Here is a 14,068-nt window from a genome sequence, read left to right as displayed (position 1 = left end):
AAGACTACAATCCTTATTATTGAGTTATTGGGTTGCCTTTGTTTTTGTTTTTATTATGTATTTTCTCTTTTTTTTATATTGTTATTTTATGTTGTGAACCACCCTGAGATCTACAGGTATAGGGTAGTATGCAAATTTAATAAATAATAAAATAATAATAAATAAGTCATTAATATAAACTGTGTTGTTAACTTACCATTTATTCTCAGAGTGACTGTCAAGTTTTTATGCAAGTTCCATTGCTGAGTACTCAGCAATATAGTGTACTTTCCTGCATCTTCTTCAGCAACATGTTTTATGATTAGTGAATAACCTTTAATTATATACCGGGCACACATTTCAGCAGCAGGTAACCCATCCTTCAACCTATCAAAAGACAACCAGAATTCATAATTCTGCAACTATTTATGTATATTCCAAAGGAAGCATCAGTCAAATATAATCTGTGCTCAAGAAGCAAATTGGGTCCCAAAGCTTATAAATGTTTTAAAACAGTAACATGGGGGGGGGGGGTGTTAATTACATCTTACAAGGAAAGGGTGGCTGTTGATAATTAACATTCTTCCCACACACCTCCTTAGTAACATTTGGAAAAATATATGTGTAATGCAAAGTTGTTGCGTGCTGTATTTCTCCAGTCTCTAAAGGATGGCTAATCAATTAAGAGCAGTGGCAGGGAAACAATCAAGGGAGGTGTTTGAAGAGAATGAGAAACATGGGTTAGCTAACAGAATACTGTTGTTATCTTCTTCTTTTCAGGGCTCCAAAGCTAAGGTTTGCAATGAACACCAAAGCTGAATACATAATCAACCAACCAACCAACCCCGCTTTAGTAACAGTGCTTTCAGAACATTTGAAATATCTGCATTGATCTCAAAGGTGTTTTTTTAAATAAAAAAACCTCCCCCCCCCAAAAAATACACCTGTTGGTTTAATTCTCTGGTACAACAGGATATCAAGATATGACTCCAGAAAGGCTGTAAACATCCCTTCAAAGAAATCCAATCCTCAGAATGGTTTCACATGTTACTACCACTGGGTGCAGAGGAAACAAAGATCTGAGAAAGGCTATTATCTACGTGTCCTGCTGTAGGCTTCACAGAAGCACTTGGCTAGCAAATTGGAAATTAGATGCTTGTAGATGGGTGCTTATTGTGGAAGTGGTGCTCTGCATTTATGCAAGGTTTTTGCAGAGTCCACAGAACATCATTAGCATTAATGTGCCAGTCTGCATTTTTCTACCCATTTAATCCAGATTTACTCTTTCTGGGGGAAATCTTGTAAGACAAAAAGAAAATGTGTTGTCAGCTACTCATTTGCAATATCTTAGTGATCTGTCTGTAATCTTATTTATCAAGACTATTCTTAAATTCTTGCAGTTTGAGTGGGTTCATTGTGTTTCCTTGTAGTGTGACTCATAACACATGAAGAGGGTATGACTAGGTATGCTTGATGAATTTGTTCTTTGTGAATTCTAACATAAAATGAACTGATCCACACCTCCAGACTAATGTGCAGATTGGAATGTAGTTTTCTTTTAGATTTTGCACTTCTCCAAATTTTGTATTGTAGTTCTTGTCTCAAAAATATACCAAAATGCATGTAAAATGGGTATTTTGGGCTAAAATACATTTAGAAATGCATTGTTTTTAAAGAAATATGTTTAAAACTGGAAGAAAATACATTCTAAAAAAAATATGAATCTTTGTGTCATTTTTTAAATAGAATAATGCAGAAATTAAATGAACCTGTAAATGGACTCCTATAAAACTGACATGGCCCAGACATAGACTGATTCATCCTAGAGATAACCCATAGCATGCAAATAAATATACATTATTTTAATCACATTTTTCCCTAGTGGGGAGCTGAGGCCACTAATTGCTCTTAAACTGTGAAAGAAGTCCATCTATACACTTCACATATTCCAGAGAACACAACAAAACATACAGTGTAGATGAAATGCAAGTGTTGAAATATATGTGCAGCTATGCTAAAAAAAACCTCCAAAAATAAGTATTGTGAACTAGCACTCTACATGCATGTAAGGAATTGTCCTATTCAGCTTCTAACACAGCATTTAAGAGTAATGAATTCAACCACAGCCGCTGACATTTACAATTATTTAAACAAAACAAAGACGAAAATGAGATCAAAACTGATAACATTGTTTTCTATTAAAATTAGACCAAAGCACTCCTTGAAAGACTTCTTAAGATAGTGTACAGAAGTTATATAAAACAAGTTTAGAAAGAATGGGTCACCAAAAATAATTATGTCATCTCTTAAGGCCAAACTAAATGTGACATTAAATGTGTTGCCAACTGCCTGTCCCTTGCCTCCTCCACAGTGAAATATCAGCCATTGTGGGGAGTGGGTTCCTGTGGTGGGATTGTGACAACTTTTATTATGAAGACAAATGACCTTGCAATCATAGGCGCCGACTCCATGGGGCTTGAGGGGGCTCGAGCCCCCTCAAAAAATTTTTTGGGGGGGCTCAGCCCCCCCAATAATCTCGGGCGGGCGCCCTTCCAGCAGAGCGCCGCCGCCGTCCCCCGCCTCCTCCCCACCTGCTCCTTCGCCAGCCAGCCAGCCGCGCGCCCTAATCGGAGAGCCCCGGCCCGAAATCCCGCGAGAACAGGGGAATCCCGACTGGCCATACCTCCCAGCCAGCCAATCGGCTGGCTGGGGGGGCGTGGCTTGCCCTATTTAGGGCCGGAGCCACTTTATTTGCATATTCATGAGCTTATTTATTATTCATGAGCTTTCCCGGGCCCCCCCAATATTTTTTCTAAGTCCGCGTCCCTGCTTGCAATTAAAATGCTAATGGCAGGTGAAGGCCTCCAAGGTTGCTTTTCAGGTTAAGATGGGTGAATCCAACACAGGGTCTGCCAGAGATTCATTTGAATCCAAGCTTGAACCTTAAACTTTGCACTTGTTTGACGCATGCGCGACTGCGTAAACATGCAGCACCAGGAAATAATGAAATAAATTGATTGAAATTGCAAAAGGGGCAAAAATGACCCCCAAAGAGTGGGGAAACTGCAAAAAAGGCGCAAAAAGAGTGGGAAACGGCCAGCAAGCCAAGGAACCTTTGCAACTACAATCCCATGAGCCTTTACACCAAATTTTGAGGTCTGTGGATGGTTGGAGTTTGTGGTTTCCACATCATCCTCCAGCAATGAGAAAGACCGAGAGCCCTCACTGCCACCATTCATGCCAGTCTGGTAAATGCTGCTGGCTTTTTAAAGGGTTTTTTAATGGTTTCCAAAGGTTTAGAAGGTGTTTGCAGGCTTTTGAGATTGTGTTCTCCACTATATGCAATTTCACACTTATGTGCGGTACCTGAGAACATAACCCCCACCTAAGTGGGGAGGTGCCTGCATATTATACTGAATGCCACAGGATTTACTTTTGAATAAGCACATTTCATACAGTAACTGCAGTAACTCCCTGCCTTTGCCCCAAGACAAATACGCACTGAGGTTGCCGTATTTCAAAAAGCTTAAATATGTTGAGCTTTTTGGGGGGCCAAAGTTGTTGACATTCAGCGATTTCTATCCAGACACTATTTCCGATGGCCGGCTGTGTCCGGGAAATATGGCAACCCTAAGTGAAATAAACATGGCTATTTTGTAAGCTTTGAAAATATGCATATTAACAGTAACAAATAATTTATTCCAAGTTCATTTCAGGACATGTTTATTCATCTTTTTATTTGGAGGTGCAATGTATAATCCTGAGCAAGCATGTTATATTTCCAAATAAGTAGCTTCTTTCTGTATGCAGAAAAAAAGTGTAATCCTACCATACAACCTCTGGTGCAGGAAACGCTTTCACTTTCATAGAAAGTCGATAGGACTTCTTGCCAGATATAACGTCCAGTACATTTTTTCTTCTATATTTCAAACTGATGAATGGTTTATCTTAAAAAAATAAATCAAATAAAATTATGTGTTTAAGATAGTGGCCTGGACAAGTATAACTGAAGCCACTTGATCACACAGATATAACACAAACTGGGACAGCAACCCTGGTCTTTTACACAAAAGTCACCCATCACTAAGTATTCCATTCATTGCCCTGGAATATGAATATCATACATTCTGCACAAACATAATGTTTCTTACCATAAATATGAACAGTTGTTTTAACTGATCTCACAGATAGGCCACTTGTCACATTGCAGGTATACTCTCCTTTATCAATATCACGGACTTTATCAACAGCAATAATACTGTAGAATAGATTGGGTTCATCGTTCCTTGGTATAATGCTTTTAGTTATGGTCCCTCTTTTGCTTGCCTAGACAGGAGAAAAATGTTTACATGGAAAAAAGGTATTAACACACAACTTCTACCTCACAGGGTTGTTGTGAGGGTAACATGGTGAAGAAGAGAGTCATCTATGCCACCTTGTGCTGCTTGGAGGAAAGGTGGGATATAAATATAATGATAAATAAATATAAAATAAAATAAGCTGCTGTTTGTGGTTTAATCAAGTAATGCAAATTTAACACTTTACAAAGCCCCATTGTGTTGTGTGTTTCACAATTTCAAACAGAGTCTACTTTGCTGCAGTTCAGAAGACCACACAACTACCGTATTTTTCTGTGTATGAGACTAGGTTTTTTTCCTTAAAAATAATGTAAAAAATTAGGGGGCATCTTATACACAGATACATCTCCCCCCATTTTCTTAAATCTGAGTCCCCCAAAATAGGGAGTGTCCTATGCATAGGGGCATCTTATATACAGAAAAATATGGTACTTCATATAGAAAATTAATTTCTGAAAGGGGCCCACATATCTATAAAAGAGAAAGATACTATATAGTATTTGTTATTGATGTCTAACTATTAATTACACTAGTATTAACCTCATCTGATACACTAGCAACCAATTCCAATATTTGTAAATTTTAATAGCTGCTTCTCTCCGGGAATAACAGGAAACTGCAATGCTCACAAACAGCACAAAGAAGATGGGCTCGTAATCAGAGCATGGTGGTAAAGGATATAACAAAGGGTAGCAATCAGGGTGAGAGTTATTGGGAGTCAGCAGCCAGTATATTGGGTTTGACTGTGGCTATTCAGATCTTTGTGCAGCCATGAAGCCCAATAAGTAAAGCTTGGATATTCTCTCTCAATCTAAAAAGAGAGGATGGATAGAGGAACATAAAATGAGATTGTGATATTCTTGAAACATATGAATTGGCACCACACACAGAGGATCATATTCTCGTACTGTGGGCATCAGGTGCTTTTGGCATTAGAGGCTAGTAACAACTTCCATCTAATTAAGTGACAATTTGACACTCTTTTCTTATGCTAAATCAATACTGTGGTAGGGAAGGTCCTGTTGGAAGTTAACTATGAACTGCTACCTTCCTCTAGCATAGGGGTAGCCAATGTGGTGTCCTCCAGATGTTGCTGGATTCACAGTTCCGATCAGCCCTAGCCAACATGACCAATGGTTAGGGGAGATAGGAGTTGTGCTCCAACAATATCTGTAGATTCAGTGGCTACTAAAATAACTATCATGACTTTAATATTCTTGCACAGAAATCGGATGGGTGAGCAGTTCCCATGTGTTTTTCACCAATGGCAAAGCTTAGCAAGGTTTACTTTGGATTCCTGACAAATACTTTTTTTAAGTGGCAGCTGTTTGTGTGCATGCTCCTGAAATGGTGAGGTGTTTAAGCTCACAACTGCTGTTTAAAAATAATTGTTCACATAAAAAGTGAGATCTTGGACATATGAATTGTAGTATTTTCTCTAAGGTTGAGTTGAAAAACTCTCTGTTACTTCAAGAAAGATGGCAAAAATGTTTTCTTTAAAAAGAATACTCTTAGTTGGTAATAAGTACCAACATCATGAAATCTAATAAGTTTAATTCATTCATTCATCGGTTGTTATGAAATCAACACAAATGCATTGTGTAAAGCTTGCTTGGTCATTCGAGCAGGAAACTTTCTAGAAATAGAGGTGCCAGAACTCCTCATGAACACCTCCTTCATTCTCTTAGAATGGCAATGGCACCCATCTAAGAGGTGCTGGAACATAGTTCCAGTGAGTTCCAGCTGAAAAAAGCCCTGATCACCCCAAGGGAATGTAAAATATGGGAAGTTCCTCTTTTTGTGGAATTATATTTTTAGAAAAGAGCAAGAGTACCCACCTCACCAGGATAACTCCATGTGATCTGCACTCTTGTGTTCCAGGCGGTAGTGATTGTACAGTTGAGGACAAGCTTGTCTCCTTTTAATAACTTGACTGGTCTTGAGGCATTTAACCGGACACTATGGATTTCATTGTCTACACAATACATCAAGAAAGAAAAGTGAATCCGATGATTAATTAATTAAATAACTGAAATTACTGACTGAGGAAACCAAAAGATACTTACTCATCCTGAATGTCAGGTATTTTGTGCTGTATTCATGGCCATTAATACTTGTTTCACAGCTGAGAAGGCCTATGAATTTATATGTTGCATTTGGTATTATAAAGCCCTTTGTACTATCCCAGATTATTGTCTTCCCATCAGGAATGATGTTAACTCCTGGCATCTAAAAATGAAATGAATTCATTACTTCTTTTTATTGTTAGGTGCTTCCCCCCTGAAACTAATGAATGATTAATTTATAAAAGGAATTTTAAAAGTTCCTGAACATAACTAAACACCTATATGAATATATTTACTCAAAGGGCTTCCAATAGCACTTTTGTCTCATAACATTAAAAAATGGTGTAGAATGTGACTATTTCATGTTCCCCCCCAAAAAAATTTCATTATTCATAATTTTGCAATAGCAAATGGGATTGCTCAGGCTTTATTGCTATGCCACTGACTTCCTGTTGACCAATATGGTTCTGTCGGAAAATGTTCTTCATTTGCAGATGCATGATCATCACATACCAGAACACTATTTTTGCCTCTAAATTGGCAGTTAGGGGATTTTCTAATGTTGACAGCAGGCCATTCCAGACAAGAAACAAACCTTGTAGTGTGGGAATTTGCAAACACACACACAAAAAGAGAGGGGGGGAGTGTGTGTGTGTGTGTGTTTTGATATGAAAACATTTAAAGAAGGAAATCCAGCCTATTATAATATATAGTGGCATGTATATTTGTCAGGCATGTCTGTGACATCACAGCACAACTTAGAAGTCACAAATGAGCACGCGTGGCTTAGCATGCCCTAATGTTCCAAATTACAGGGGCTTCTCTATGTAGAGCTAACTACAGAGGTCGGTAGCCAACATTGTATCCAACATTGTGCCCTCCAGATATTGTGGACTACAACTCCCATCATCCTTAATGGTTGGTCAGCTGGGGCTGATGAAAGCTGTAGGCTGTAACACCTAGAGGGCAACACATTAGCTATCCCTGCTGTAGACTGTTATCATCTCATGGCTTTGACTGAGCCAGAAATGAAAGCATCATAGAATCACAGAGTTGGAAGGGTCCCCGAGGGAATCCAAATCAGGAATCTCAATGCATGGTTCCCTATCTAATTTGAAACCATACCAGACCCCGCTTGGCTTTGCAAATGTGCTAGCAGTTTTATTGCTGCACTACTGAGCATGCTTATACAAGATCTTAACTTATCCACGCATGGCAGAGCTCAAGACTGTACCTAAGCACAGGAGACCAAAGTGAGGAAGCAAAAAGACACCATCAATTGTGCAGGAAGAGTATGCCAGCTTTCCACAAAACAAGTGAGGTGCTAGAGTGGGAGGGCATTGAGGTTGAGTGCCTTCTAGCTGCCTCTCTGCCCAAGTGAGCACCTGCTGTGTGCATACCAGCTATGTATTGAGTCATGCCACCCACATGAGGAAGCAAGGCAGCAGCAGGAAAGGCTGTATGCCGGGCAAGCCACCTCTTGTGTAGTTTGTGCTGTAGAACCAAGGCAGCAGCAGAGGCTGCACACCAAGGCACCCACGGAGGTGAGTCACTTCTGGATCTCCAGGGCTCGCACCATAAGAAATTTTATGCTCATAATGTTAATGAGGGGGGAAACTATGTTATTATTTTCAGCAACAGGAGCAGAAAGTGAGTTCAATATGCTTATATCCAGAGTGCATGGGGCAAGGGGGCTAAATATCTTCTTTACACTCCTACCTCCCCTTTCACCATAAATTTAAGAAATCTCTCCTCATGTATGGAAACTAAAGATTGATTGCTGCTATACACAGTACAAGGGAACCTGTGACCCCCTTTTTAAAAGTCTAAAATCCATACACTACTGAAGCATAACAAAGATTTAAACATCAGATAGTATTCAGATACCTTACAGGTCATCAGTTTAGAAGGCACTGAAGTGATGGAACCTGTCTTTACACTGGCTCCTTTGACTATTGCTGTTTTAAAAGGCAGTAAAACATTATTTGTTTTGTTTTGTTTGTTTTGTTTGTTTTATTTATTTCATAAAATTTATATACCACTTGACCATTACAAAACCCTCAAAGTGCTTCACAAAAAGAATAAAACCATAACATTATCAGGAAATACCATAAAAGCAACTATTTGCTGTAAGTCATTCAAAACATAAAGCCAACAATAAACTAACAACAAATTAAAACATATAACCCCCATTCTACACATCTGGGTAGGCTTGTCTAAACAAGAACATTCATGTCAATAGCCAGGGCGTTCCAGAATATAGGTGCTACCACACTAAAAGAACCCAATTATCTCGGGAGTGGAGGAGCAATTGGGCTATAATGAAGGGCAGTATACAAATTTAATTAATATTAATTATAATAGTGCAGCATCCAGCACTTAATCTGGTTGGGCAGCACCAGTTGTGGGTCAACTATGCTCCATGGTATGAAAAGAGGAGGATCTTAGCACCCATTGCTAGGGTAAAAATATATACACATAGGGATGCTGGGACTGGTCACTGAGCTTGGAGCTTTTGATTTAGACACTTCTGAATCAAAACCTAGAAATCTGCACTGATTGTGACAGTGAAGACTGCTAAGTATACTATTTCTTCTTTAATAAATTCAGTGATCATGGATCACAAAGCTCAGAGCTGCAAAGCAAGTCACCTCCCTTCATTTTATGTTATTTCCCCAGACAGAAAAAAAAGTTTTAATCGAATGAACAACAATCACAACTTAGACTAAAGTGACACAGTGGAATATACTTCCTTATCTTTACAGCATCTCTGCTAAGAAGCCATAATCACAATTTAAATGATGGGAGGAGTGTGTCCTGTACATACAAATACTTTCTGCCACATTATAGCCTGCTGACTGACTTTCTAAAGTGTCTTGAATTCTAGAGAGCCTATTGTGGTTACTGTTGCCAGATATAAACATTTCCCTTTTGATCCTTCAACTGATTCATCATTGCATATACAGACAATGACAATAAGAGGCATGCACAGCCCACTGTTTCAGGATATTCTGTCGAAGATAAAGTTTCCACCAAAGTCATGAATGTCTGCAGGAGGATTGGGTGGGAGGCATTCATTTTATAGCGCAATTGTTAATGCTGACTTAGCACTGGTGGTAGATGCATTGGGAGGAAACGTTCCCTTTGATTTAATATGTACATCTTTAGGAACACTGGATCCATGAAGCTCAACATTATCTACCCTGACTAGCAGCAGCTTTCCAGAGTTTCAGGCAGGGGAGATTCCAAGCCCTATCTAGGCCCTTCTGCACACAAGGCCTTTCTGAGCCTAGATCCTTCTCTATACAAGGCAGATTCTCTGCCACTGAGATACAGCACTTTCCCTTTTTTTATTTATTTATCTAGCTGGGCTGGAGAACCTGTGGCGCTCCAGAGTTTGTTATAATCCAAACACCCACAATCTCTGACCACTGGCAAGGCTGGCTGGGACCGATGGAAATTGAACTGGGATGCAAACAGGATTTTAAGGATCCAGTACCATTGTATGTGGTTTGGTCCTTCTCTCTGCCTGCAAAGGAGGATACCAGTTTGCATAAAGTTTGTATGTGCTTTGTGCCACATGCAAATTTATGCAAATCTGCATTTTGAGGGGGCAGAAGTCACACACAAGTGATAAGATGCTTGAAAGATAGAAGGTAAACAGATGAAATATCACCATAACTGCATTTCCATATTAGGAAAGGTTTAGCCTATTCAATTTCTGTCTGCCACATAACTGTTAAGACACAAGAACCATATTTCTCCTCCAATGTCAGTCCCAAATCGTGCAAAGTTCTCAGGTTTCATGAGCTGCAAACCAGCAGGTCTTTCCACCACCAATGCAAGAATAGGAATGATAATTTCAGATTGGGGGGTGGGCAGAGAGATTTACAGCAACCAAGATTCAGAAGAGATGCCCGTGCTTGGTTAAATTCAAGATTACATTGTTATATAGCACACAGCACATTCCTATTATAAGAGCATTTGTTGTGGTTATTTATTTATACTTCATAACTATAGCAATGTTATCAGCATTGGACAGTCTCCTTTTTCTTTTGTTTTCCTGAGCAAAAAGGGTTTGAGTCTTTCACACAAATATACCTACTTAAATGTTTATCTCAGCAGCAACAATCTACCGGTACATCCCAAGTTGCTACTACAATCAACTTAACAGCAGTTACAGCTGTATTTCTCTAAAAAAGAACCAACACAAACTGGCTCACAACAATGGATTGCATTGCAGTTTAAATAATCCACACTCTCTCTACCACAGTGTTTACTTGCAACACAGATGGACTAATGAAGGACTTTATTTGATTTTTTTAAAAAATTAATGTTTACATTCTCAGAAAAAATATTTTGAGTTGTAGCCAATGCTCACTAGTAGCCAGACAGAAATTAACAGGCAAGGCTAACTTAGATACAACAGTTACAGATAGGTAGGTGTGTATCTGAAGAAGTGTGCATGCACACGAAAGCTCATACCAAGAACTAACTTAGTTGGTCTTTAAGGTGCTACTGGAAAGAATTTTTTTATTTAGATACAACAATTTCAGTGGGTTTACTTGGAGTTTGTATGTACTTTGTTGGATACAACCCAACATTTTTTGCATGAAATGACTTATCTGCTAAGCAAAGGATTGTTGCTCAGACAACTAAGAGGAATTCATGCTCTTGGTAGCTGAAGTTTAGAGCTATCTTTGCTGCAACTTTTTGCTTTGTGTGGACATCACAGTTACATTAAAATCCTGCATTTCTCAATTGTTTTCTCTGGAAAACAATCACTTCCTTACCAGAGCAAAGCAAAGAATGGCATCAAAATAAACCAGGAAGTCCTTTTTCCATTGTCTAAATTGATAGAAAAAGTAGCCACATATGCACCAGAGAAATCCATGACTTCAGAATGGAAATTGTCTTAAGAAGGGACTTCCAGGTTTAGTATGAAACCATTTTTTGGCCTTCCACAGTGCATTTGTCAGCCTGGTTTTGCCAAAGCATTCCATCAATCACAACTGTGATTTCACACATTGGCTAAAAATACTGCAAGGTGGGAATAGGGTCATTTGTCATGAAGCAATCATTGTATGTGTGCACATTTTGCTTCATAATTATTGTTATATATTAGAGAATTAACTTTAAAAATAAATAAAGTTCATTATCTAAGAAAGTGGTTCCCAATTAGGGGTCCAGGGACCCCTGAGGGTCTGCAGAATGCACCCAGGAAGTCCACGGCCCCATCCCTTGCCTTCCCCAACTATATTCTTTTCATTTTTGCATGGTAATATCACAAATTTTATGGTCTGTTTTGAAATGGCAATGCGATAACAATTTTGACGTGGCAATACACAGGAATATATTGCTCCTCACGTGAGGGAGAGCATTGTGATTTATGTTCAACATTGTGATTTATGTTGAAAACCAGATATCACTCAACGCTAATCTGTTTTTTAGTATACCTAAAATCCTTTGCTTATTAGGGGCTACCTCACATTTTGTTCAAAAAATTGCTTTGTGGAGGTAACTACCATAGAGTTATCAAAATTTTCAAAAGTAGGGGGTCCATGGCTTGGCTTTTGAAAAACAGGGTCCTCAGTAATTAGCTAATTGGAAACCACTGATCTAAGACCCACTCCCACTGAATCTGGATCCAGTACAGCAGTACCATCTGTATAAACACACCCTTTTTGTTGGGGGTTGAGTCCCAAAACATCTCAAGGGCTACAACTTCGAAAGGATGCATGCAGGCCAGCTGAAATCACTGGGTAAGCACTTCAGCACACTTAACATAATTTTAATAACTGAACCACCTATCTGTAAACTAAACCTCAATATATTTCATTGGCTTTTTGCTTGGTTTACTGAGTTGAAAAGCATTTAAACTTACTGTGCTTAATTTTTCTTAATTACCATACAGCTATGGAAACCCCCCATATAGATATTTCTGTGTGGTAAGGTGGGCAGTGCAATTTTTTTGTGACAAAGTGAGAAGAAAATTTTTGAGGAGGCAGGGAGGGTTTAATGTGGGGATGTAAAATCAACAAAAAGAAAGTTATTGGTTGAAAATTGTTAGCTAATGTGTCATGAGGTAAATACGAAGCTGCAGTTGACCCAAAAGTGGTCAGAATAAAAAGAGCAAGCTTATCCTGTTATTCAAAACAAGTACACAAAGCTTTTAAAAAAATATTTTGTCAAATAGCTTAAGAAACTCCCATGCTCTGCTCTGTGCTTTCACAGTTTCACTTGCTGGACCACAAACAACTTGCTAGACTACAAAGAACACTATGAGAAGTATGTAATTTCTTAGGCATGTCTTCAGAAACTGTCTAGAACACGGCAAATATAAAAATAGCTCTCAGATGTTGGGACTTGTGGTTGTGGGTAGTAGGTGAGATTGTATGTTATTCAACAGTGGATGTGTTTGGAGGAAAAATAAAATACACTTTTAAAAACTTTGTTATATATCCAGATCGCTGGCTCCATCAGAAGTGAGGGACTGAAGTACAGACAGTGGGAAGATGGAGAAGTCATGGGTGCTAGAGAGCGTTCAGTCATAGAATGAAGTGGAAGCAGATGGAGCTGTGTCATGCAGATACTTCAGCTGAAGGCTGACAGGAAGATGAATGTTAAGCCCAGATGACAAGATAACTTGCATTTGTTTAGTGTAATAAGAGTTCAAATTGATTCCAGTGCGTTTGCATTTGACTATTTTCCCCCAGGTCTTCTGCTAGAACTATATTCTGTAAACTGTTGCAGTTGGATTATTGTGAAACAAATTGACTCCCCCTCTGGCTGAATGGCTGTTGTTCATTTATTTCCTCCTCTAGAGGGGTGTGGCAATCGAAAACACCCCATGAAATATCACCACAGAAATTGGTTCTTGCTCGCCTCTTTTTGATGCCTTAATACAACTTTCTGCTGTCCTCCTTGAGTCTGTCTACATTCTGCACAGCCAATTATTTTGCTTCAATTTGACACTAGTTCTTTCAATGGAGGTAGAAACATTCACTATACTTCTATAAATAAAAACATTACTAAGCTGCATAAATTAGCCTTCCCCAGTCTGGTCCTCTCCTTATGTTTTGGCACTCAACACATGGGGATCAATGGAAGTTGTAGTCCAAAACATGTGGAGGGCACCAGGTTGGAGAAAGTTAGCATAAACACTGTATAACAGATGTAGGAAGCAATCCAGATTTACTTAGCAAAATCCAAATACCATTTTTAATGTAACAGGAATATCTGGTACTGTAACTCTGCACGGGATGATAAGTTCTTCTCCATAAAAAACGCGTATCATATCTGGCAGATCTCTGTTGAGCTTTACAAACGGACTGTGTGTGTCTGCAAAAAGAATAACAGAAAAATTAAGTCACAACAAATGACTTCAGTACACAAATGCAAACAAGACCATTATCCAATAGAGAGTCATGGACACTTACACCCATTGAATTGTGGTTCATGTTGTTAAATCAGTATGGGACATATCTGCCAGCCAGAAAAATGGGCTGGCTTGAGGAATTTAGGTCAGTGTGTTAAACTGTGTAGCTGAAGGACTTCCAGGTTAGCGCGATCAGCTAATGGCGGATTCCCTCCGAGCTCTGGAGGGAATCGGCTCTGCTGGAGACGGGTCTTGCCGCGACGGCGACGCGGAGACCCTCAGAAACC

At 39.1% G+C, this 14,068-nt stretch overlaps 1 protein-coding gene across 8 annotated transcripts in view; it reads right to left on the bottom strand.

The window, feature by feature from the left end:
• The window catches only part of FLT1 (fms related receptor tyrosine kinase 1), a 139,258-nt gene that overhangs the window by 78,261 nt on the left and 46,929 nt on the right, over positions 1-14,068 (bottom strand). For all 8 annotated transcript variants that reach the window (XR_014009070.1, XM_081197868.1, XM_081197867.1 and 5 more), the window contains 6 exons: positions 13,620-13,744; positions 6,404-6,566; positions 6,176-6,312; positions 4,131-4,305; positions 3,809-3,926; positions 197-366 (listed from right to left, as the gene is read on the bottom strand). Coding sequence is in view for 7 of the 8 variants with exons in the window: in XM_081197868.1 (XP_081053994.1) it covers positions 197-366; positions 3,809-3,926; positions 4,131-4,305; positions 6,176-6,312; positions 6,404-6,566; positions 13,620-13,744 (888 nt within the window). In the remaining variant the exon portion in view is untranslated. The remainder of the gene's footprint in view (positions 1-196; positions 367-3,808; positions 3,927-4,130; positions 4,306-6,175; positions 6,313-6,403; positions 6,567-13,619; positions 13,745-14,068) is intronic.

The sequence above is a fragment of the Podarcis bocagei genome, assembly GCF_964188305.1.
Source record: "Podarcis bocagei genome assembly, chromosome: 6".
Lineage (NCBI taxonomy): Eukaryota > Metazoa > Chordata > Lepidosauria > Squamata > Lacertidae > Podarcis > Podarcis bocagei.
Note: the sequence above shows the minus strand (reverse complement) of the source record. Positions and strands in the feature narration are given on the sequence as shown.